The sequence below is a fragment of the Glandiceps talaboti genome, chromosome 15 (genome assembly GCF_964340395.1).
Source record: "Glandiceps talaboti chromosome 15, keGlaTala1.1, whole genome shotgun sequence".
Classification (NCBI taxonomy): domain Eukaryota; kingdom Metazoa; phylum Hemichordata; class Enteropneusta; family Spengelidae; genus Glandiceps; species Glandiceps talaboti.
Genome location: NC_135563.1, coordinates 23962809 through 23989319, shown reverse-complemented (window position 1 = coordinate 23989319; position 26511 = coordinate 23962809). Strand labels below are relative to the sequence as shown.

Here is a 26511-nt window from a genome sequence, read left to right as displayed (position 1 = left end):
ATTTTAAAAGAAAATATTAATTCAAACAAAGCAAAACTGGAAAAATTTGTTTACATCTTAGAACAAAAGAACATATGCAAAAGCATGCAAAAGCAAAAACATGTGATTCAGTGAGAGAACACACATAGAATATAGCTAAAATCCTAGCTTGACAGTGAAATGAAAACGTGTAAAACTAAGCTTAGCATTTTGAGAGATGTATTGAGAAATGAGGAATGGATAAGCATATGATAGTCAAACTAACAAAAATGTAAACAGAAGTTAAATAACAAGTAAATGTGGTAACTATAGCATTAAAGTGACCGTATGGATCAGAAATTAGTATCCTCTTTCTCCCTAGGGGGTATTTGTTTGTACACAAATAAGTACAAGTTAATCTTTTTTCTCCCTAGGAGGTATTTGTTTGTATACAACTAAGTACAAGTTAATCCTCTTTCTCCCAAGGGTGTATTTGTTTGTATACAACTAAGTATAAGTGGGTCCTCTCTCTCCCTAGGGGGTATTTTGGTTGTACACAATTAAGTACAAGTTAATCTTTAATTTAAAAAAAAAATTCTATTATGTTTTCCTACTTGGAAAGAACATGAAACAGCATCGAGTCCATGATTCTAGTGCTATAAATTATAAAATATCAATATATGTGTGAAATATTTGTTATTTTACGTACACACACCTTTTAGTTTTTTGCAATTGACAAGTTAGAAACCCGGACTTTGTCAATACTGTTTCACATTCTCTTTTCATGTACAAAAACACAAGAGAGTTGTTATACAAATTAAAATTGGAAAATAAATACCCAATTCTCATCCATATGGTCACTGTGTTAAAGTATGTACACATCCTTTTGTTTAATAGTCTCTGTAGATGGTGGATTGTCAACATGTCAATATTTTCGCCATCAAACATGAGAACTCAGTAATTTAATTCAATTCAGTATTGTTTGGCCTAGCCTCAATATCTGCAACTGTTAAAATCAGTATAAAATCAGCATATCACATATTGACATACAGAGTTATTTGTACAAAGTCACATGATATATACAGTAAACTAGGTCACATCAAGGTAACTTGGCACAAACAACATAATCTAGGCATAATGTGACATAATCAACATAATCTAGGCATAATGTGACATAATCAACATAATCTAGGCATAATGTGACATAATCAACATAATCTAGGCATAATGTGACATAATCTAGGCACCATGTGAAAATCAACATAAAATAATTAATTATGTGGCTACACATGGTATTCATGAGAAAAACACTACATTTAGATTACTGAGTTCACAGGCTGTATGGGGAGAACACTAGTCTAGAGGCAATCTGTTAGTTTTGAATCTAAAAATCTCACCACTCACGGTAAATGGTTCTGATCAAGTGAAAAGCTAGCTTGACGACTTGTTGTCAAAAGTGTGAAAAGTGGATGTCAGTTGTAACCCATCACACCTTGACAGGCCTTGTAATTGGGTAATCCATTCAAGAAAAACACAATCCTGATATGCAAATTATGTTTACATAATAACACCACCTTCAAGTTTGAAGTGTGGGTGTGATAATGTCATGCTCCAATTGGATTAAATACAGCTGTTGGTGACAATTTAAAATTTAGCATAGAATGAACAACATACATCCATTTGACACACTATACATGCGATGCAAGATCTTTTGATTCCAAACCAATGGATAACCTCTAAAGTAATAAGATGCTTGCCAGCTCAACCATCTAGCCTACAACAAATGCCATTTGTTCAACTGATTTGACTTATTTTCCAGTCAACATCTAAACTTATCATCTGTATCTATCCCTCACATTATCAGTATTCTTGAAGTCTTCCAATCTATACATACAATTTCAATACACTAGATACAAGTAAACAGTACAATTAATTATATACATTATTTTCATAATTTCATATAATAATTTTCATTTCCATTTTCATCTATTTCTCCTCAAATTGGTTTAAAAATTAATGAAAGAGCTTATAACACAGCAAACACATATATCAATCAAATTATCTAATCAAAATAATAGTAGGATTTACACATCAGTACAAAAGGATGGCCAAAATATATAAAATGTACAACCTCCCAGTGTAAAGTGTTACAGCAGTTCCCTCTACTTTCCGACCAGTAATATGGCCAAATCAGTGGGTAAATTATTTTCATCACATGGCAATGTTGTTTTCCAAGTGGCTATCACATCTACAGTACTAGGAAACCCAGACATGCCTGTACCACAGTATCAACTTCACTGAGAGATAGCCATGGCCGAGTCATAACATTACTACTGGCTGGTATAGACATGTGAAAGGACTCAAAAATTGAATCCTGAAATAACTTTCAATGCTACACACTATCAATGCATTATTCTTATGCTTTATATAGCATTATGGCTACGTATTTTTGTGCTTCAAATATTTATGCTTTCCTATAAAATGTACTCAAGTGTTATCACTGGAGATGACAGCCCTGCTGTGACAATGTCTACGATTTCATGAGATGTTGATCCAGTCAAACAAACTGTCAAATGATTACTAAGTTACCAAGTGATTTAGCAAAATGGCCGGTCAGTTTTCAATGAGGTTGCTGTAACTACTATGTCGATTTACCCAGTTTTGCTAGTAAATCTTCTAATGTGCTTATTCCTAACTGTGTGGACCTGAGCGGAACTTGGGTCTCTACAATATGTATTTCTCGATCTGGAGCAATGGCTTGCAGATCTAACTCTTCACGTATTTCACCTGCATTCTTGGCACCAAGCAAATCCTGCAAAAAAAAATAGTGTTAGATTTTATTTGAGACGTGTCATGATTTATTAATGAGTGTTTGTTTTTTTCTCAATTTTGAAAAAGCATTGATAGTGGTGCAAATGAATTAAAGCTTTCCATGTTATCAGTTTCATTCACATAATGACTGTAAACTTCTACTTCTACACTAAATCTCATCAAAATATATTCAGTGACTGGACAACGATGCTACCGACAAAACACACCTAAATTCATCTATATCCTATGGTCCATATGTGTAATAGTAAGATGTGAACAAGTTATTTTGTTTTGATGGCATCCTTGAATTGCTGTAATATAGGAAATTCTATAATAATTAAAAAGGTATTATAACAAGTATTGAGTATTACTGCACTTGCCCATGTGAAGAGCTACATACTTTATTTGAGGAAAAGCACTTAGCATTTCATACAAAAGTGATGATTCAATCACTAAGGATTATTGCTAGTTTTATAGAATCTATCCATGAAAAGATGGAATGGACTTTTCAGTGAGAAATATTCGAAAGTCATTACAATGAATTAATGTGATGGCAGCTAACCAGTCAACATCACATTATCAACATACTTAATCCTAGAGATCAGAACAAGATTTACCAATAACAAACTTATGTTATTTACTTATGCATGTTTCCATAGTAACATACCTGTTTATTTGCAACGACAACAAGAGGAACACCTATCAATTTTTCATCTTGTAACAATCTTTTTAGTTCATCTCTAGCCAGTGGAAATCTCTCAGCATCAGTCGAATCTACTACATAAAGTAAGACTTCTGTATCTTTGGTAAAGTTTTCCCAGTATGACCGTACATTCTCTTTGCCTCCAACTGAAATCAAAGGAAAGGACACACATTGTCTTTATGTTGAACACCAACATGAGTACAGTAACAATGCACCATGCTGGTCAAATATATTTTTGAGTGTATATTTAGTGAAACTGTCCACAATTAGGTCATATTCATAGTTTGAATCTTTGGATGAAGCTAGTCTTAGCTGGTCAGGCTGCCCAATCCAGCCACCACTCACAACAATAAGGTCAAAGAGAGCAGAAAGATATGACATATCTTACACAGTCTACTCTAGGGGTTACGATGAAGAACTAACTCAACTTGGTGTCCATCACTCCATGGGATGCACAGACAGATCATAGCTTATTGTTTGAGGTTTACTAATAATCTTAATGGTAATGATGCAGTTCTGTGGACTCATGATACAAAAGATACATATTTATCTCAAAGCTAGGGAATTACAGTTAGGGTTGGACTCAAGTTAGAACCCCTACATAAGCTAATTTGTATCTAAGAGCATAGAAAAGTTAACAGGTTGCCCAGAGACTTGACTATCTCAGTATCTCACTTGACAAAGCAGTTCATAGAAACCAGTATGTCAAGTCAGATAGCCAAGTCTTTGGGCTAACTGATGGTACAAAAAATAACCTACTAGTACTAAGCTAGGGAGTTATAGTGAGGATTGGGTTTTAGATAGCATTAGAGTTAGAATCTCTAACATAAATGCAATTACATATCAAACTGACAACCTTGTCACTCTTTTGGTGGACATTTATTTAGTGCCCCTAATTTCAAGTACAGAGTCCTATAACTTATCTATCCAGTACGTCTACTAACTGAACAATTCTATACAAGAAAGTAAATTAACAGTGTCTTGAATGATGCAGCAATACATAACAATGTTCACACTAAGGGCAATAAATATGTAAAACCTGCCTGGATTCCCTACAGTTATGCAAAATTATGGTACAATCATAGAACCACATTTGTGGAGGGTCTATGGTACAATACTACAATTTATGGGGAACTTGTCAGTTACAACAAATCCATTCTCTTTGTTACCAAGATTCCATAACCTAAGCAAAAATTCACCACAGACATATACACCTGTATAGCATACAACAGTGGCCATAGGTCTGGTACACATGAATAAATACAATGACTCAACTCACCTTCCCATACATTGACTGCTACACCTTGTGTTTGCAACACAATCACATGGAAACCTTCGGTAGGTTTTGTTTCTTCTTTATTTTCTTGATTAGCCAGACAAGACAGAATACTAGTTTTACCAGCACCATCTAGCCCTACCACAAGTACTCGTTTCTCTAGTGCTTCTTCACCCTGTAAATCAAAATGTTCCACAATTTACAAGCTGACAACATAATAATATAATATAATATAATAATAATCTTTATTTATACTGGATAGTTCTTTAAGTATATAAACACTTGTCTCCCAAGAAGTCCAGTGAGGGCCATCCCACATGGGTTCAGTGTTAATGCAGGAGGAAACCAAAGTACCAGGGGAACATAACAATAGTAAACATTATACATTCATTTATGCTTCTCCCATATGACAAATTACATTTCCATGGAAACAAACATATGTCATACCAACAATACATAAATAAATTTCCAAGTTTCACCTTTAAAAAAATAGCAACTTAATATAACATGAATGTGCTTTGTGCATACCAGAGAAACATATCTAGACATAAAATTTTATATTTAAAACATTTTTTTTTTCATTTTCACAAAATTTGTGTAAAATTCATCAATGTAACCACATAATCTTGCCACAGCCATTATCTTTCAGATGAACTTGACATAAGAGGGTTAATTAATATTATATTGCAATGTGGTGTGTTTGAAGTTGAAGTATGGTGGCATGATTCCTGTCCTTGATAAGTGATATATCATATGGGGCATATATAGAGGGACTGTTATGTCTTTTTAGTGGTCTGAGGTTATGTGCAGTTACAGTCCCTTATATAATGCTAGGTTCCTAGAAGGATTTGAGCTTGTTTATCAAAATATCACACTGCCTTCAAATTAGCTACACTAATATTACAAATCATTCACAATAAAGGTCAGTACAGGACTGTGGTCGCAATACATGGGGAAGATGACAGTACTACACCGTACACGTATACAAATGCACTGCCCATACTTCAGTTCAGGGGTGGGCTATACTTCCATGCCTCAGGTGAGCGGACAACATGACGACAGTGTTGTTAACGACACCTCAGTTAGAACTGTTAATTTTCTATTTCACATGTTCAATCAGGCCCTACAATGGGAGTATACATTTAGTGGGAGCGCCGTTGTTATGCTAAATGTTATTCAATTTATTGAAATTTGAATGTTTGTGCAATTGTGATTCCAGCCAGAAAAAAAATCTACATAAAAGTGCAATAACCTTTGGGGACACCCAACAACACGGAATTTTACATAGAACAAGGGGCTATGTATTTGTTCAAGTTCACACTCATGGACGTTTTGTGACTCCAAATTTGTAGGGCTTCAAATGCGTTATACCAGTCTAGTAATTTAGTACAAACCGAAAGCGAGTGTAAACAGTGTACACTACACATTGCAAGTGTAAAGCTAATACGCACCGTATGTATTACTTCAAAACCCCCATCATATTCATCTTCTGACGAACCCTCTTCCATTTTTCGAAAATAACGGATAACGCCAGCCGCAGTTACAATACCTGCTCCGAGAACAACTACTTTCTTAGATGTACTCAAGTTTTTGAACCACTCCAGCACCGCCGCCATGTTTAATTTGTCCACGTTCGCAGGCTATATTCTTTAGTACCTGACTTAGAATATCAATTAGTGTATATTTATTTTTAAAATAAACTATAAAACACTATATATGTTTACAAATTATCTAAGTATCAATAGTTTGAAAAAAAATATACCGAAAATGTTAAATATAGGAGAATTTTGTTATATCAAAATATTTGCTTGAAAGGAGGCTGTGCTGGGAAACACAGAAACACAGATGCTCCCCGTTGAACATTGATTTCTTCCTCGTCAGTGTGGTATAAATTGATAGTCATGGTCTACGACTACGCTGTCGTAGAGTAGATATTATATCAATCCACAAGTAAGCGAGTAATTGAGATATCGTTCTCAAACATTTATATATAACGAGAATTCTCTACCGTACTTTTTATCAATTTGTGAACCTTTCATACTTCATTTTGTTTTTCAAAATTTGTACACACTCTCTGGTAGTGTGTGTAGGGTACAAAATGTAATAAAGATTGGTTGATTGAATACTATGTAATCAAGAGTTTTATATAAAGAATACGAGAATTCTGGCATGTGTGTTAACAGAAATTGAGTAGAGTAGAAAATGATTAATATAACCATGGATGTATTAAAGCCTTAGGGGAGAACCATTTGATTTCTGGGGGGGGGGGTATGGAGGATTTTGAGAAGAAAAAAAATTGTTTCCAGGTGAACCAGAAAAAAAATTGATCCTGTAATGGCTTGAGAGAAAAAATTGTCATAACAGACAGAAGTGAAAAAAAAAATTGTCACAATGTACCAGAAATGAGTAAATTTGGAAACCTTATTCTCATGTATTCTTTGGCGGCGCTTCGCCATAGGCGCCTCAAATGTTTTTAATACAAGTATAAATTCCTGTTTTTTCCCAGCACTTATCATTAAAGCATGCACTATATAGTCAATAAACGTGTTAAAATCAATAAATGTTTCTTTAAATATAAATCTCTTATAAATTTAAGTAGCAGAAGTATGGTTGGTAGACAGACGTCTATCATACTAACTGCTAATTCTTCTACTTGCACAGAACAAGTTATTTAGAGGTACAGCTGTGAACCATTGTGACGTGGTATTGGTATGAACAACGCATTACAAACTTAATGACTAATTTAAAAAAAAAAATTTGCACTGCTACTTCATTTGAAAAAAAAAATTGATGCAGGACTGACAGTAGAAAAAAATTGCTGTCACTCTGACTGGAAAAAAATTTGCTCCCATACCTACTTCCTCCATACCCCCCCCCCCAGAAATCAAATGGTTCTCCCCTTATTATAGTCTAGTTCCTACACAGTATCGTTACGATTTATACCTTCACTCACATGTGGTTAGACGACAGTTGGCAACCAGACTAGATGTTAGAGAGATCAATAAAAAATAATTTAAAATAAACACCCAGAAGAAATACATTGTAAAGAGTAAATGTAACGTACAAAATCACAAGACCCATGTTACATAGTAGTAACAAGGGAGATTCTAGTGTCTCTACTCTACTACTCAAACGTCTTTTTCCTCTGACAGTTTTTTTTTCTTCAGAATATACTTGTCGTGACCCGTCATGTACGATCTGTCACTCACATTTGTCCTACCAATTCTCATAGACCCATATTTTCCAGGGTGAAATTTCAACAATGACTTGTCTGTCCAGTAGAACATATTATTAATATCACTCTTTAACTTGTCACAGTCTTTCACAAAAATATCTCTGAATACCTTAGTATCATCTGCAAAAGCCAAGCGAATGTGTGTGTATGCCAATAGTATTTCTGTATAAGTAAAGTGTAGATAATATAACCATACAGTTGTATAATGTATTGAGAGTAAAAGTTGGGTATTAAAGACGATTTTCATGTACTCTATGGCTTTCGACAATGATGTTTATGGTTTGAAATTTATGACACTAAATGGCCTCCTACATGTCCTTATTTTCAAAAAAGTGTTTACAGACACCCCTCTCACACCCTCCCCACTAGCTACCATGGGGATGCTGTTTCTGCCCAGAATCAAGATCGACCATGTACATTACATTTCAAGATAATTTTTAGATCTTTCCGTACTAGCAGAAAGCAGTGTCTTTTAGAAGATGAATATAAACCTGATGTATCAATCTTACAGGACTGATCGATGATAAACTTTACGTAGTAGTTTTTTTTCGTATTTAAGAGTACTTTCTGTAGTAGTTTACTCTGTAGATATATACACACAAAAAGAACAATTTTCTTTGTCTGAGGTAGATACAGGCAACATTTATGTCCACATAGACAAAGAAGCCACACTTGTGTCAAGTACATGTTGTATGCAGGATAATATGTCTGTTCAGCATAAAATCACAAAATAATGCACCGGTAGATCACCATACAAGTATTCAAAGCAAAACAACTTGACCTACCATCACCATGGATTGATGGGCCGACCATAATTGGTAGTCGTGAATAGTAACAATTTTTAATCAATACCGCGTTTTTCGTTATCATTAGATAGTAAAATGTTTCTGGAAAACGTCATATTATGTTTTTAATAACGACCTACCTAAAATATTCGCCATGTTTCAACTGATTTACAATCAATAAACTACAAACAAATCTGCATATTTTTTTCTGACAAATAAGTTTTTCTAAAATTAAAAATTAATGGTTCGTGATTATTATCTGATCCACCGTCGTAATGGTTCCGTTCAAAATGTTGTAAGTCTCACAATTTCTCGTCAGGTCTCGCAACTGTCCGTGGTCTCGATTGTTTGTCACATGAGTAGTATTGCCAAAAACCAGGGCACAGTCGTCATTGTGAGCAGTCTTCTTGCAACCTTAAGCTTGCATATCAATGGACACGTGCAGTGTAAGTGTAGTTGGGAAGTTTATCTCCATATCTAGATAGTGAATTTACCTTTGTACAGTGAATTCTGCGTTTCGTTGTCTGAAAGTCGACGTTTATTTTCGTAAATATGCATGTACGTACGTACGTGCAATTTTTCTGTTGTGCTATAACCTTTGTTCGCTGTCTGACGTCCTGACTGATCGACCCATAATATCTCTGCTAGGCCCTACACTGTGAATGTCACCACGGTACTAAGCTATGTTTATAATACTGCGTCACCCAATCGTTTCACTGCGCCCACCCACCCACCCACCCATCTACCTACCCCCTACCTCCCTCCCTCCATAGGTATAATGCCTCTTTTCATGAGGGTCGAGTTATTATTATCCCTAGCATAGACCTAAATCTATAACCAGGTACCCAATTATACAGCTGGGTTATCTGAGGCACAATCGTGGTTCAAACCTTGCCCAAGGATTTTAGCCATTCAGAAACAAATGGCAGCGACGGGGCTCGAACCTGCAATCTGCAGATTCAAAGCCGGCCACTCTAACCATTCACCCATCATGACTCCACTTATGAATGAATGAATGAATGAATGAATGAATGAATGAATGAGTGAGTGAGTGAGTGAGTGAGTGAGTGAGTGAGTGAGTGAGTGAGTGAGTGAGTGAGTGAGTGAGTGAGTGAGTGAGTGAGTGAGTGAGTGAGTGAGGGAGGGAGGGAGGGAGGGAGGTAGGGGGTAGGTAGATGGGTGGGTGGGTGGGTGGGTGGGCGGGCGGCTGGCTGGCTGACTGGCTGACTGGATGGAAGGGTTAATGGATGGATGGATGGATGGATGGATGAATTAATTACATTTATTTCACCAGATAACAAAATAAGCGAAGTCTTCAAAGAACGTCCATATGATACAAATATAGAAAATGAATGCAAGAAGTACATATATAACTGTTAGCGATTATGTGGACCGTGGGAATAGTTCAGTCGAACTAGTCTTGTCCATGGCCATGCATGGCCAGTACATTTTCTACATTTCGATAATATGATTTACTTATAGTTGCAGTACAGTGTAGCTGCAATCTGATTTTGAGCTTTTAACCGACAAACAAACTGGGCCGTGAACATTTACACATTTTAAAGCAAACGCCAGATAGACTACTATTTAACAGGTCATGGCCCACATATACATTAGAATAGAATAGTCCTATGTTCGCGTCCTGATAGAAGCTATATCACCATCGTATCATGCTCCTAGATCCTACGCAAGTAATAAATCACACGTGTTTGCATCTCAACACATACAAAACGATAGTCATAATACAGTATACCTACCATTGTAAGCCGACGTCCGTTGCCATTGGTAACGTGGTAAAGGAAGTACAACTAGGTATGTCATTACTTCTATACATTTGCGCGGAGCCAAGTTGCATTTCCTACTATTGTAGGCTACCGCGGCTTCCTTTGTGGTGATAACTTGATGATCAGGGGAAACGTGGTATTAGGTGAAGTTCACTCGGACAGCTTATTTAATAAACAGGTTCTACACTTGAACTAAAACATCGAAAGGTGAATTCTATAGATTTTTATATGTAAATCCTATGTTGGATAACCTATACAGTAAGTTTACAATGCCATTAATTTGTTATTGTTGTTGTTGTTGTTGTTGTTGTTGTTGTTGTTGTTAATGATTATGCTGTTCTCTATACCATTGTTTGCAGATATGATGATAGATTTGCACAGTTTACTTGCATTTCTATATTAAATATTTGATTTTGACATGCATGAACACAGTCTGATAAAATGATATCGTAACGAAACAAACTCGAAACTGTGTATAGCAGTCATATAAGCTTATGCATAATCGGTAAATAGCCTAGGTACATTTAAAAAAGTTAGACGATGGAATTTTATTTTGCAACTGTCTTCAAAATGTTGAATGTTAAACATTAACGACATGTATACGATATTTGAAAACAGTCACGAGACCAAACAAGTCGGAATATTAGGATAACCGTTGCTAGCTTTACCCCCACCCACCCCGTGTTAGGGAACGAACAGATTACGGCCTGAAGGGGATAGAAAAATAACAACTTGTTAAAAGTCCGAAAATAAGTCAAAGTATTTAAAATGTGAGAATGTATCAATTCCGGGTAAACTATTCTCAACTATGTAACCTAAATCGCGTTGTCTATTTCCATGATTCCACGTTTTTAGTTTCTGTTAATGCAATTCTTGGCCTATATGAAAGAAGTTGCCTAGACATCAATTGATATACATGGCCATCTTCCGGGCAACATAATATCATGGGTAGTGTTCAGTTTATGCTATTGATATACACCTGATGTTTGGGCAACCATACCAAGATTAATAATATTATAAATAACTTTATTACAGCATATATATATATATATATATATATATATATATATGTTGAGGGTAGAAGAAAATCAAGTCGGTTTTTCGTCTCTACAAGCCTGTTTCGTGAGTAAATCACTCGCCAGGAGATGTTGATATATATTTCTTTTTTCAGACTCACCATGGATTCGTTTGATTTTGACAGTCCAGACATTCCTATGTTGAAATCCTCCTCCATTGAGTTCCAAGCAAGGCCAGAAAGATACCAAATAACTGAAGCAGCACCATCCCACGAACCCTCCCCTCAATATCTGAAACAGGTTTTTGACTTTGGCTGGTTAATGAAAAAACACCCCCACAAGTACCAATCACTCGTTGATAAACATATGGAGGAGACAGGTACTGAAGCAGAAAGGAAATATGAACGAAGTGTATCTAATGATGATCAGAAGTTAGCAAAGAAAAGAAATCAGAGGTTGACAAGTGAAAAGACTTTCTCATCCTCAACCTCAACGTCAACCTCAACTCCAACACCCACACAATCTTTTGCCAAACGATCTTCTTCATATGCTAATATCCATGATATGAAAAAATCATTGCCCCAAGATGAAAAACAGAGAGAGTTGTACTTGAAGGAACTGAATAGAGAACTTGTGATGGGACGTGATGCCTACGTTTATGATAATGATATATATGATGAAACTACAGGTAGTACGGAATATATAATGATGGGACGCAGAAACAGCAGCTTTGTTCCACTGCCGACATTTGAAGAAGAATTTGAAATAACTTCAGAGACGCTGCATGAAACTTCAGAGTTGGAATTGACCAATAATGAAGAAGGGAGTAGAAGGGGTTCAGTAATCCCGCCAGTTGATGATTTTACATCAGCCTCAAGTGATGAACAATCTCCGGTCCCCTCGCCAAAAGTATCGCTGAAATTAAGGTAATTATCCATAAGTTATAGCCCAGAGACTTGGCTAAGTCGAGCCATGTATGTTGGTTGGTTGGCTGGGCCTAGACAGATAGCAGAGTCTAAGTGCTATAACTTTTATATCTAGATATATCTTGCAGTTCATTCTCTAACAGCATAAAATGACAAAAGCAGTAATTCTGGTTGTTTTAACATTTTAGATCACGTCATGAGTTGTCAGGAGAAAATATGAATTGTGTACCAGTGGAATTACAACCAGACAGAAAGAGACTATTTGGAGTTGGTCCAGTCTATCAACCTCCAAGTGAACAAGTATGTGTACAGCAAGATGAAGCTAAGCAGCTAAATTTACTACAGCGAATTATTCAAAGGGGATTCACTGCAACATCAAACACATCCTTTCCCCATCAGGAGGATGCTACACCCCTCCCACCTGACCCCCAAAACAATGAGACAGCTTTAGACTCAACTCAAAGTATAAAAGAAAAGTTTTTATCAAGATCAGAAATGAACTTTCTTTCTCCATCTTCAATGTAATATTTATTAAGCTATCGTCAACCTGTATGAGTACAAAATAAATATGTGCAATTTCGGACAATGTGTGCACCAAGCTGTTTCCTCAATTTTATGAGCTTTTGTCAGACTCTTTCTGCTGAAGTGCAAGTGTGACAACTCTAGGCTATGTAATACTTTTTTTAAAGTTGTGTTGAAATGTGTTTCGTCCTATCAGTTACTAATTGTCATATGTTGCCGTGTGTGCCAACATCTAATTCTAGAAAGACAAAAGTTGTAAATATGTGTTTTTGTAGTCTTTACAAAATGTCGTAGAAGTGGGATTTTTGTTTCAATAATAGAGTAAAACTGTATTTTACAAAACGGTGAGTCTTAATATTTCGCCTGCTTTCTTTGTAATGACTTTAATATTTAAGTTGATCACCGTTTGTCATGACCTAGACGGATCTAGGTCTAGAGAATAGTGGTGCAGTGCTTACCTGAGGTCCTCAGGTGAAATGCTGTCCTTGTACAAGACTAGCAAACTGAACTTATGTTTCATTTGTTAGCGTTTTGATAGAGTACTTCAACCATTATACAATACTAGTGGGTCTGCGTCATGTTACCATAGATTTTCACACTATTTCATATTCTTATCAATTTTAACTGGTCGGCTTTGCCAGCGCCCTCCCAATACTAATGGTTGTTTGTATATATAAAGGTCTGTGGTAGACAATGGATTATACTGGTTGCGAATGGCAAATTTACTCCTTCCTTTGTTCATCTGTTTGTCCTTTGCTCATGAATGATCAAAATAACCTAGGCAGTTGCACAAACTATAATAATAAAAGTATTGTCGTATTGGTTTTCGCAAAATTCATTTTCGCAATCACAAGAGATTTTATAGTCAAGAGTGAGATTTTGTTGAATTCGAGATATCATTTCAGAGGTCACTGAATTATTTCAATTCTGGATAATCGAAATAAACAATATCCAAATTTATGAGTCTATCACTTGACTGGAATTCATCACAACTAAAATGACAAAACCAGTCAAATCGAAATGGCAGTAAATAATGACATATTTCCCGGAATAGGTTTCACTCATTTCACACCTATATTTGTTACTTGTCTCTTCTCATACACTGACACTGCCACACACCATGAGATGTGTATAATACACTAAACTGCCATCTACCATTTTATATGATGTTAGAAATTTACTAATTTTGATACAGTACTAACATAAGCTGAGCAAGTATGTGTACGGAAAAATGAAACGATTTATTGAGCCATGTATATCTTTTATTTCGTTTGAGGAATTTATTTAATGATTTATATTATGATGAATATATAATAAACTTATTTAATCTATTTGATATCAATTTGTTGTTGACGTTTGCCTCACAGAAATGCCGTAACGCCATACGTCATATGTTATATTATTCACCTTACGGACTTAACATGTATGATTTGAATTTATGGCTATGCGCGTGGTGCCTGTGGCACTGGTGTAACAAATAACAAACCTATGAGAGTTTTTTTAAATATTGAATGATGAAAGCTTTCTAATTTAATTTTTTTTTTATTTCTGTTATTTTGTAACACCAAGCTCACAGACACCCATGGTGCAATCCTCAGTGACAACATTAGAGCTACCATGAAGTAGTCAGATTATTTCATATGAATGATTATTTACATAATATTTTCTTCGTTCAGCCAACGAAAATACAGGTGACCTAAGTGAGGCTTGTTACTTCTCGTCTTCGAATCGTAGTGACAAAACCATTAGGTCAAGAGCTGAACAATTATAGGGGTAATAATGTCACCTTTGTTGAATTCACACCTATTTCGTTATTCTCTTCTTCACGCTAAATGCAGTAGTGAATGTTCAGCCTATCCTACACACCACCACATACAAGGTTAATCTTGTACTGGATATCACACGAGCACACCGGAAATAGCTCAACAGACAAAGATTTATGGTTCGACAGTAGTTACATCTCCGAACGAGATGATAGCTTTTTCCACTCTAAATCCTATGTACTACTGGCCTTTAATGTCAAAACCCTTATCTTAATAAAGAGTGTACATGTCTATTATTAAACAATGATGTCATAATTTTTCTATGCGATTGGATTAAGTAAAACGATAAAAGTCATGACATCGGTGTTAATTAACTTAAAATGATATCGTTAACGTCATTCTGACTTTATATCGTATACTGAGACCATATACTCCCTTAAATCAAGCTATTCTGTAACAGAACAATGATATCGTCAACGTAATTCTGACTTATCGTATACTGAGACCCGTGATATACTCTAATCAAGCTATTCTGTGACAGAACAGTGATATTATTTTTACACAATATAAAGTATGTCAATGTCTTTTCTCGTCATCCAACCGATAAGAAATAAATGGCTCTCGATATTTAAATTTGGTTCAAATGTTTTGTTTCCCCCTCCTCTTCTTTCAGACTATCAGAATGTTCAAGCCCCCGCTCCTTCGTAGTCCCATTTCTTCAGTGCAACCCCCCCCCCCCCCTTCGATTCCCCCCCCCCCCCTCCGGTTTCTCTCCCATTCTCTATATGCAGCGCCTCCCTGCGGTCATTTCTTGAAGTTCCTCCCTGGAGTGGGTACGGGTGGAGGGAAGAAATGACCGCAAGGAGGCGCTGCATATGGCGAGTGGGTTTTGCTGTGCAGGGTTTCTCTGCCGGGAATATTTTGAATAATGATAACCTTGTTTCAAGATAATATCATGAAAATAAAATCTGGTTGATGTTTGAAAATATCAAGAACCGGGAGAGAGCTAGCTTAGCGTGGCGATCGTATCAAAACATGTCAAAAAGGCCTTGCTATATTTTAATTCTCATAACTTCTCGCAAAATCTCGCTCGTTTGTCACATGCATTGCGTGAGCATTGTTATTGAGGATACGACTGATGATGTCGATTCTCCGTCTGCACCTTTGTTTTCATTTTACTCTAGCCTTCTTCGTCCCTTAAGATGAAGATACGTAGTCTTCTCGGGGAGTTTTACTCCATATCTACATAGCATACTTTCTGATGGATTGTACGTTACGCGATTTTTACGGTAAATTTACCGTTCGCCGGTTCGTTTTTGGATTGGACGGAAGCGTGCAATTTTCCTTAAAATTCTAATAGATCTTCCGTGACTGTTTGACCTTGTCAAGTTACAACGTCGCAAGACTCAACCGGTATATTTGTTTTCGTCTTAGCAAATAATAACATCAAGTGTGCATATAAAATTGATTCCGTATTCCATTGAAAGGTAATTATATTTTCTTTTTAATCGAACTTAAAATCCATTGTGAATTATATCGACAACATTTACGTTCACACTACAGTTGCTAGTAGTAGTACTACTAGTGGTAGTAATACTTAGCTATAGTACTACTAAGTACGGCAAATCAGTGTGACGTTTTGACAATGACAGTTCAAGTCCCGTTGTCAAATTTCTTCATTGCATTTCAATGAAGGATTGACAAAGTTGTAATATTTTAGGGGACTTTCCCTTGACAGTGCAGCAGCGATGTGATTATGTAACCCAAAAATGATACGTCTACAAGGATTCGAATTGTTGAATTGATGGTGAAATTATATACTGTATGCTATAGTAGATAGATATATACGCTCATAAAATTGATTATGTGTTCCATTCAAATATAAATGCTTATATATACTCATATATGTATTTGCACCTAGTCTTGCTTGCAGATGGAGTACGGTGCTCATTTCTGACAATGTCCCTAAACACAGAGGTAGAGAAAGGAGAGGGACATTGTCAGAATCGAGTACTAACTTACTCCATCTGCAAGCAGGACTAGATCCGATGACTAGATACCGGTATATTTGTGTTCTCCCAAAGCAAAGTGGTAAGAGCTTCAAGCCCTATTGTAATTAGCAATGACAACCTGATCAAAATCTGATATGGTGAAAGCGGCTAGATGTCTTTAATATTTACCTCTATTTCCATCATTTTGTGTCTTTTGTTTTGTTCCGGGTGATCGCCACCTTCCCACATCTGACCCTGTGTAATAGAAAACTCATTTGAATCTTGAGGATCTTGAAAAGTTTCTTCAACCAATCAGCACACTTCTTTCAAAATCATTCAGAGAGACAGCACTTCAACCAACAGGTCGTGTCGTCAAAGCAATCCTCTGTGTGTACATTTTTTTTCAATTTCTTCAGTGTGCTCAGCTGCCAACATAACACTCATCCTGATTGGCTACTCAAAAACGTGAGATTGAACTGGACTGTGATAAAAAGTTGATTCAATACCACATGTAGTATTTTGACCCTGGTCTAGACTAGAGTTTGGCAGCTGATTTGCAATTGTTTTACAGAAAATGAATTTGTTTGGAGTAAGATGTTCATTTGATCAAGAGAGGGTTGAATTAACTACAAGAGGTTTTGATGTCCTTGTTACTTTATTCAGAAAGCACACCGATACTATTATTTTGATGATTCTGTTATTTTGCCACTGCAAGTTTAAGTTTTTTGGTGGGATTTAAAAATTTAAGCAAAGTTGAATGCAGTAGAACAAAAATGTGGAACTAGTGAATCCTGATTGTTCTATGTACAATGTATATTGGTACATCTACATCTACATCTACATCTTTGGGTCTGCTGTGTTCAAAATATGTCAAATTATATTAGTTAGCATAGCATTTTTCTTCATTGTGTTAGGAAATGCTCATGACCAAAACGTTTTGTCACTACTTGTCTTTTGACTCATAGTAACAAGGCCCCCTATGTCACTCATATTTTCCATGCCTGATTGAAGAAAAGTATTGGGGCATAATGTTTACAAAGCCTTCCCTCAGTTGTAGGCAGTCATTAATACACATAATACTTTAGTAAATAACATAGACATAGCCACATCTTACATACATGTATTCAATGGTGTGTTCATTTTTTCAGACTCGCCAACATGGATGCATTTGATACTGATAACCCAGACATTCCTAGGTTGAAATCCTCCATGTTCCAAGCAAGGTCAGAAAGATACCAAATCACTGAAGCAGCACCATCCCACGAACCCTCCCCTCAACATCTAAAACAGGTTTTTGACTTTGGCTGGTTAATGAAAAAACACCCCCACAAGTACCAATCACTCGTTGATAAACATATGGAGGAGACTGCTACAGAAGATAGAGCCAAAAGTGAATCTACAGTGACACAATGGAAACCTGAACGAAGTGTGTCTAGTGATGATCAGAATTTGGGAAAGAAAGGCCATGGTTATGGATTACCAAGAGAGAAGGGTTTTTCTACTCCACCTCCATCTCCACTGCCTCTTGCAAAACGATCTTCTTCATATGCTAATATCCATGATATGAAAAAATCATTGCCCCAAGATGAAAAACAGAGAGAGTTGTACTTGAAGGAACTGAATAGAGAACTGATGATGGGACGTGATGACTACGTTTATGATAACGATTTATATGATGAAGCTGTAGGTGGTATTGAGCTAGGCTACAGTGTGATGGGAAGTAGAAACAGTAGAAACAGCAGTTTAGTGGCACTCTCCTCATTTGAAGAAGAGTTAGAAATAGCTACAGTAACTTTACCTGACGGTTCAGAGGTAGAGATACCATATATGGATGCAGTGAGTAGAAGTGGTTCAGCAACACCAGCATCTGGTATATTCACACCAGCTTCAAGTATTGAAAGCTCTCCAATCCATACTCCAAGAGCTTCACCAAGATTAAAGTAAGTTTCAATAAATAATGTTCAGATATTGCTGTCTTTTATCAATAAATTCATTGCAATAATTTATTAATAAATTCATATTACAATGAATAAATACAGTGTTTGTCAATGGTATATAACTGTACAATCACAATTTCATATACCTACAGTGCTCACATACAGATTTGCATACTAGTATATAACCTTATGTACAATCACAATTTCACATACCTGTAGTGCTCACATACTGATTTGCATACTAGTATATAACCTTATGTACAATCACAATTTCACATACCTGTAGTGCTCACATACTGATTTGCATACTAGTATATAACCTTATGTACAATCACAATTTCACATACCTGTAGTGCTCACATACTGATTTGCATACTAGTATATAACCTTATGTACAATCACAATTTCACATACCTGTAGTGCTCACATACTGATTTGCATACTAGTATATAACCTTATGTACAATCACAATTTCACATACCTGTAGTGCTCACATACTGATTTGCATACTAGTATATAACCTTATGTACAATCACAATTTCACATACCTGTAGTGCTCACATACTGATTTGCATACTAGTATATAACCTTATGTACAATCACAATTTCACATACCTGTAGTGCTCACATACTGATTTGCATACTAGTATATAACCTTATGTACAATCACAATTTCACATACCTGTAGTGCTCACATACTGATTTGCATACTAGTATATAACCTTATGTACAATCACAATTTCACATACCTGTAGTGCTCACATACTGATTTGCATACTGGTATATAACCTTATGTACAATCACAATTTCACATACCTGTAGTGCTCACATACTGATTTGCATACTAGTATATAACCTTATGTACAATCACAATTTCACATACCTGTAGTGCTCACATACTGATTTGCATACTGGTATATAACCTTATGTACAATCACAATTTCACATACCTGTAGTGCTCACATACTGATTTGCATACTAGTATATAACCTTATGTACAATCACAATTTCACATACCTGTAGTGCTCACATACTGATTTGCATACTAGTATATAACCTTATGTACAATCACAATTTCACATACCTGTAGTGCTCACATACTGATTTGCATACTAGTATATAACCTTATGTACAATCACAATTTCACATACCTGTAGTGCTCACATACTGATTTGCATACTGGTATATAACTGTACAATCATTGTTTCATATACCTGCAGTGCTCACATACTGATTTGCATACTAGAATATTTTACTGCACAATCACAATTTCATATACCAGTAGACTGTAGTTCTCACATACTGATTTGCATACTGGTATATAACTGTACAATCATAGTTTCATATACCTGCAGTGCTCACCTACTGTAAGTGATGTTTTCAGTGTTGCACTGTGGTACAAATACCAGTCGTATGCACACACACACTGATGCAAGCAATCGTTGATACATTTGTAAAATCAGAGAAATAGTATTATTATATATGCACTTATAATTTTAAAGATATCATATGGTAAATGGAACGGTTGATCAATGAAAAGGTTTTATATTACCGAAATCAATGAAAGCAAGATACTTGCAACCTTCAAGAAAAAAGATAAAAATTCTACATCATTTCTAATATCAGCAGTGTGTGTGTGTGTGTGTGTGTGTGTGTGACATTTCTTTCTTCAATTTCATACATATATGTTTAATCTTCTTTCTTTTTTCATCGTAATTTTAGATCACGTCATGAGTTGTCAGCAGAAAATATGAATTGTGTACCAGTGGAATTACAACCAGACAAGAAGAGACTATTTGGAGTTGGTCCAGTCTATCAACCTCCAAGTGAACAAGTATGTGTACAGCAAGATGAAGCTAAGCAGCTAAATTTACTACAGCGAGTTGTCCAAGAAGGATTCACTGCAACATCAAAGACATTCTTTCACCAGAGGGAAGATGTATCATTTTTTCCACCTGACATCAAGCAAAATGAAACAACCATAGATTCAGCTCAAACCTTGAAAGAAAAGTTTCTATCAAAAGCTGAAATGAACTTCCTGTCACCATCTTCTATGTAATTTCAATCAAAAGTGTTTGTTTTTGAGTTAACTTATAAATGCACAGTACAGAGATCAGCAGTTGTGGATGTGGGCACAGGGTTGTTCTCTTCACACTCTGTTTGTACATATTTGTTCAACAGAGGTGTCTTTTTTCCTTATATTGTCTACCATTGTTTTCGCTAAGGTTTGAGGACCCCAGTATTTGAGGAGGGAAATCTGGCAAAATTTGCATAGAATTGCATATCTTGCACCACTTGATGGGGAAGGGGAATCCTTGTAAAACGTGGGGGAACTCTGGCAAAAACACAGGTTTGAGAGTTATGAGATGTTTCATGACTGTAACATGAACATTAATGCTGTCTTATTCTTTGTAGGTAGGTGATATCAAGGATATGTAAACAGCAATCAAACCTGATGTAGTAAAGTTTGACCTTTGAATTAATGTGACCTAGTTGACCTTTGAATTCATGTGATATTGTTGACCTTTGACATGCTAATGAGGACAATTAAGTTGTCCTCATGCTTGTGCTTATCTACATGTGTTGTGTCATGCGTGATACCCTCTCATTTTCAAACATTATAACAAGGTTTATTGTTGTAATTAGGAAAGTACAACATATTAGGAGTTGGAACATTCAGTGTGAACAAAGTACAACATAACTTGGAATGAAAACAAAGTACTAGTTCTCCCTGAATCATAATTGTACAACAGGGCAACCAAAAACTTCCACCAAAGTCCTAGCACATAGCAACCTGGAGTCAAATTGGATCCTTCATGTACTCTATGTGCAGAATAGAACACAACAGAAAATACAGCAAATTTAATGCCTCGAAATCTAAAATTAAATAGCCCAGAATCCATGCCAAGTACATATACAGGGTATTTACATAAACTTTAAAACACTGACCTGGAGGCAAACCACATTATACTGGGTATTTCAGAATAGGGTAGCAAACAAAAAAAGAGGGCATGGCTATATTTTGCCTTGAAATGTCCAATCAAGTTACCTGGAATCCATGCCAGCTATAGGGTATTTTCATAAACTGGAAAAATAGAGTCTGGAATCAGAGGGTATTTCATTTCAACTAATTGCAGAACAGAGCAGCAAAAATATGCAGGAAATTAATAGCATTTGACTGTCTAATAAAGTAGTGTTTAATAGGATGAAAATAAGTATTTTTAGTCCAACGACGTGCCCTTACAATACTGCCGAGTGACATAATTTCAGAAAATTTACATCATGCCATGAAAAATACCAAAGATCTATACATGTATGTAGGAAGGCATAGTTCAATAGTGAAGAACTTAGGGACAATTGTTTTCTCTCAACTGCCAAATTTTGTTGAAAAAATTGCAGAAGAGTTTCTTATTTTTAGCGATATTTGTAATGTGTGTCAACAAAGTTGCTATCATAAATGGTTTCTCTATTAAAAGTGATCCAAAAATCTTGTATGTAACTTCCTTGACTTAAGAAAATCTTGAGACAATTCGGTGGTCAAATGACTAGATAGTTACTCTACTTTCCATTTATGAACAATTTCTTTTTTGTCAGATTTTCACTTATGGTCTTTTTTTATCATTTCTACAATTGTGAGCTGTAGTTTGAATAAGATTGGCTACCTGAAAAGCCATATGTATATATAGGTATTGTACATATGTATTGTGTTTGCATTTGAATAATACACATGTTACAAATTTGTTAATTTGAAGAAAAAAAGTTGACTTTTGTTTGTTGGTATTTTGAACAGCAAAAATTGCAAATCTGCAATAGATGTCACATTGACAAGAGTTTATTATTAATATTATAGTCTATTCAATTGAAATAAACCCCTAGAATCAATATTCTATGGTATATATTTTCTTAAGTTTATGTCTTATTTGTTGTCTATCTCATACATAATTCTGCAAAATATAATCTGAATAGATATCTTGAAAAAGTCCACTGAGGTCACTGTCGGAAACTAGTCAAAGATTTAAGCCTTTTTGTATTCATTTTCTGCAGATGTTCTGCAAAAAAGTTTAAAACTACTAAAAACATTAAAACTGAATTTGAAAGTGTGTACTTAGTCCTTGCAGACTTTCATTGAATAAGTACTCACCCAGTATCATAAAGGGAGTATTATGATTTCAAAAAGGACAAACATCGTGTACAGCTGGCCTGTATGATATTTCGCCCATTTCTCTTAAGATGTTATTATTTTGCCAACAAGTATTGTATCTGACTGCCAGAAAAGTATATGTTTAAACAGAATGTATGTATTTCAGTTGTATGATAACAGATTAATGTTGCAAAAACAGATGGGCTCTTCATTGTTACAGATGTGTATATATATATATATATAAACAAAAAAAAAGAATTTATATTTTATTTAATTTTTGAGTAATTTTTCTCATGATGGTTACCTCAGATAAAGGTACCAGTTTGATATCTAAAGTCATGAGTTGTTTTGTTCCTGTTTTCATATGATTTGTACTTGTGATGTTGTACTCAGTACAGTTGAAAACTGTTGATATTGTGACACATCTCTTCATCATGAAAGATAAACCTGTCTTAAAGTGGCACCAGCTGAGTTTTTTTACTTGTGTGAAATACTTCGATGAAACCTTAAGTATCTATTCTAGTATATTGTTAATGTTGATGCATGTTGTTGTTGTTGTTGTTGTTGTTGTTGTTGTTGTTGTTAAAAATCCTCTTCTGACATATTAAGCTCAGTTGATGAGATAAGGCTTTCCTCACTGTTTTAGTGTTTGTATATGTATGTAAATTAAAACTGAATCATTTAGATAGTATGCTACAATACTAGGTCTGAAGTTTGCCAATAGTAAGACTGCTTTAATAGTACTCCGTATACATTCACCTTTTAATATACAGCAAAAAGTACCCCAACTATGTAGAAACTCAGCTTGTGTTCCTTTATTCCTTCCTGGATGACTATGAAAATTGCTTTATTGTGACCTGTCATGAACTGCAGTCATGTTTACCAATAAACATTAAACTGGACTATGTTCTTGTCTTTGTGTGAGTTAATGTCTTCTAACATGTCAACTAACAACCATATATACAGAAACTTGATCACAGCCACTTTTTCAACAATTTTATCACCATCACTCTCCAAATGAAACAAGCCTCTAAAGGGTTATGAAAAATACCAATGTTTCCACATCACTAGTTTGGTGATGCTAGTCATGTTTCATTCTAACCAGTAAAACCTATAGAGCATACATGTTCACATTGATACACATCAAAACAACTATCAAATGAATGCAACTCTTGTTATTCAGACAGGGTTGCTGACTGTGATCTCTTGTCAGAATGCACGTACCCCTGATGACATAATCTACACAGAATAACTTCAGCTACATAGTGGACATACCTGTCTCAATTTAGACTCGGTAACGTGAACAAGTATGTCAGTTACGTCAACCACTTGGCAGATTGACCACTAAGTAACAATTAGCTATATTTTTCTCTTTTGAATTTCTCTGTTGTTGTGATTTGATTTGATGTGATTGTTCGTTTGGATTTATCTATGTCAGAAAAAATCACTGCATGGATATCGTATGGGGTGTGGGGGGGATTTTACGTCAATTGCCAATTCTTACCCATTTTCTCATTTCCTCAGTCGAGGACACAACATGGCTAGGCATGTTTCCAATGAGCAGACACAACATATCTAAGTCTGTTTGATTTAGGTTCACAAGTGTTGTTGCGTGACCAGAGTAGTGATATCAAGGAAATGACAGCATGAACTGCCAGTTCCTTAAAACCCAATTCATAGCGGGGACTATGTCATTCTCAATGACTTGTGTATATATGACTCGGATATACAAGATACAAGATAACTTTAAAGCAAACTCAGCCACTGTTCCTCAAATGACTGATCTCAAAATCGATAGAATAAACACTCTCATAATAAGAGGATCTTCTATCTAAACAAGCAACTCTTTTAATTTGGGACACAACACTTCATCAATTATTAAGTGTCTAAACAGTCAATTATCACGAGTCTACCACGTGTAGACGGCTTGATTCTTGACAATAACTGTGATGTCACAGATTGAAGACAGTCAGATTCTAGCTGCTGTATATCACATAATTAATATTGTCATGCAAATTATGTAAGCACAGCTGGCAATATGTTTTAAATCAGGGGAATGTAGTGTTCTCACCTGGGTGAATAATAATGTTTAGATAAATTGGTAATTAAGACCAAAACATACTTTCTGTAAGTGATATATCTCACATACATTACATAGGTAGGTACGCATGTATGTACGCCCATGTGTGTTTATATTATGATCTTACTAACGACGTCCGTATGCGTGCACGTGCGTGCGTGCGTGCGTGCGTGCGTGCGTGCGTGTGTGTGTGTGTGTGTGTGTGTGTGCTTTTTTAAACAGCCAAGCACTCACTCGATTGATTGATTGCCTTGGTATTATGTGGTGATACATATATTACTTTGGGTGTCTATTTGGGAAATTGTTCAAATAATCAGGTGGGTGCACGTGATTTTGGTCAACTACTGGACAGATTGACTCGAAATTTAGTGGGATATTCTCAGGAATGTGTAGATGAAGAATTGTTCATGACATGATGATATTATCAGATATGCAAATTAGGTCTAAAATGTGTCTTTACAACTTTACTGACTTCTTTGTAAGTGCATGTGTGTATTTCCGGTTCCCTTGTTCTTTATTTGATATTTCATTTAATTTATCACATGTAAATATCACAGTGTCTGTCTGCAAATATGCATGAAATAGCTTGATTTTTACCTCCTGTAAGGGGGAGGGGTTATGTTATGCTTCTGTCTCTCTGTGTGTCTGTGTGTGTGTGTCTGTGTCTTTGTCTGTGTCAATCTGTCTGTTTGTTTGTGGACTCGATATCTCAAAAACTATTGCATTGATTCTAATGAAACTTGGTACACATCTTCCATATGGTAATGGGAAGAACCGACATCTAGTGAACATCAGTCATTTGCATATATATATAATAAATGTTTTTTGTAGTAATTAGACTATACCTTTGAAATGCATTCATCAATTTCAGTATGATTTAGTACATACGTTAACCTAGTCTATCTGCTAGACCTCGGATGTTCTTCCGATAAAATACGACACACGACCGAACATCGCTCACTGAGAACTTCGTTCACTTATAGTATCGAAGGAAAGCCTGAACGTCTAGCAGCAAGACTAACGTTAACCATAACAGAGTGCATATGTCCTATAAAGTTTGTCCCTGTAGCTTACAGTTTTAATAAATAATTTGCATAATTAATGATTTTCGGTAATTAGGCTATATCTTAAGAATGCATACTTCAATTTCAATATAATTTAGTTCATATGTTAACAATAACAAAGTGCATATTTTCTGTAAAGTTTGTTGATGTAGCTTACAGTTTTAATGAATTGTTTGCATAATTAATGATTTTCGGGATGGGTAGGCAAGTGGATAAAGATTAAAAATGGACACACACACACACACACACACACACATATATATATATATATATATATATATATATATATATATATATATATATATATATATATATATATATGTGTGTGTGTGTGTGTGTGTGTGTGTGTATGTATAACAACAAGGCCACGCCAACAGCCAAATGATTGTCTATATTTCAAAGGTAACAATGGGGATGGATAGACATCTTCAACCATTGCCCATGTTCTACAGTTGTGCTACAATGCTATTGGCGCTATGTTTATTTCCATATCGTTAGTTTCTTCTGTACAGTGCTTTT

The 26511-nt window shown here is 35.5% G+C and overlaps 3 protein-coding genes across 4 annotated transcripts; 2 read left to right on the top strand and 1 right to left on the bottom strand.

Annotated features, from left to right (window-relative positions):
- Positions 1–2095: 2095 nt before the first annotated feature.
- On the bottom strand, positions 2096–6364 carry LOC144446948 (uncharacterized). The gene is made up of 4 exons (XM_078136794.1): positions 6200–6364; positions 4752–4923; positions 3437–3618; positions 2096–2770 (listed from the first exon to the last, which is right to left on the bottom strand). The coding sequence occupies exons 1-4, from the start codon at positions 6362–6364 to the stop codon at positions 2600–2602; spliced, it is 690 nt and encodes a 229-aa protein (XP_077992920.1). The 3' UTR covers positions 2096–2599.
- A 5366-nt stretch (positions 6365–11730) lies between these two features.
- Positions 11731–13267, top strand: LOC144446370 (uncharacterized). Its single transcript, XM_078136117.1, has 2 exons — positions 11731–12494; positions 12683–13267. Exons 1-2 carry the CDS (start codon positions 11731–11733, stop codon positions 13017–13019), a joined length of 1101 nt encoding a protein of 366 aa, XP_077992243.1. The 3' UTR covers positions 13020–13267.
- A 2642-nt stretch (positions 13268–15909) lies between these two features.
- LOC144446454 (uncharacterized) lies at positions 15910–23417 on the top strand. 2 transcript variants are annotated; one of them, XM_078136217.1, is made up of 3 exons: positions 15910–16266; positions 17919–18710; positions 20430–23417. In XM_078136217.1, the coding sequence occupies exons 2-3, from the start codon at positions 17929–17931 to the stop codon at positions 20764–20766; spliced, it is 1119 nt and encodes a 372-aa protein (XP_077992343.1). In that variant the 5' UTR covers positions 15910–16266; positions 17919–17928; the 3' UTR covers positions 20767–23417. The 2 variants fall into 2 exon arrangements, with proteins under 2 accessions (XP_077992343.1, XP_077992344.1); XM_078136218.1 differs by lacking the exon at positions 15910–16266 and having other exon boundaries at positions 17812–18710.
- The last annotated feature ends 3094 nt before the right edge of the window (positions 23418–26511 follow it).

Excerpts from the sequence above, each read along its gene's own strand:
- LOC144446948 (XM_078136794.1), bottom strand. The coding sequence starts at position 6,364 with ATGGCGGCGGTGCTGGAGTGGTTCAAAAACTTGAGTACATCTAAGAAA. Across the intron at positions 3,619-4,751 it reads AGCAGTCAATGTATGGGAAG|TTGGAGGCAAAGAGAATGTA; the intron begins GTGAGTTGAGTC and ends CTTTGATTTCAG. Across the intron at positions 2,771-3,436 it reads TTGTCGTTGCAAATAAACAG|GATTTGCTTGGTGCCAAGAA; the intron begins GTATGTTACTAT and ends TTTTTTTTGCAG.
- LOC144446370 (XM_078136117.1), top strand. The coding sequence starts at position 11,731 with ATGGATTCGTTTGATTTTGACAGTCCAGACATTCCTATGTTGAAATCC. Across the intron at positions 12,495-12,682 it reads AAAGTATCGCTGAAATTAAG|ATCACGTCATGAGTTGTCAG; the intron begins GTAATTATCCAT and ends TTAACATTTTAG.
- LOC144446454 (XM_078136217.1), top strand. The coding sequence starts at position 17,929 with ATGGATGCATTTGATACTGATAACCCAGACATTCCTAGGTTGAAATCC. Across the intron at positions 18,711-20,429 it reads AGAGCTTCACCAAGATTAAA|ATCACGTCATGAGTTGTCAG; the intron begins GTAAGTTTCAAT and ends TCGTAATTTTAG.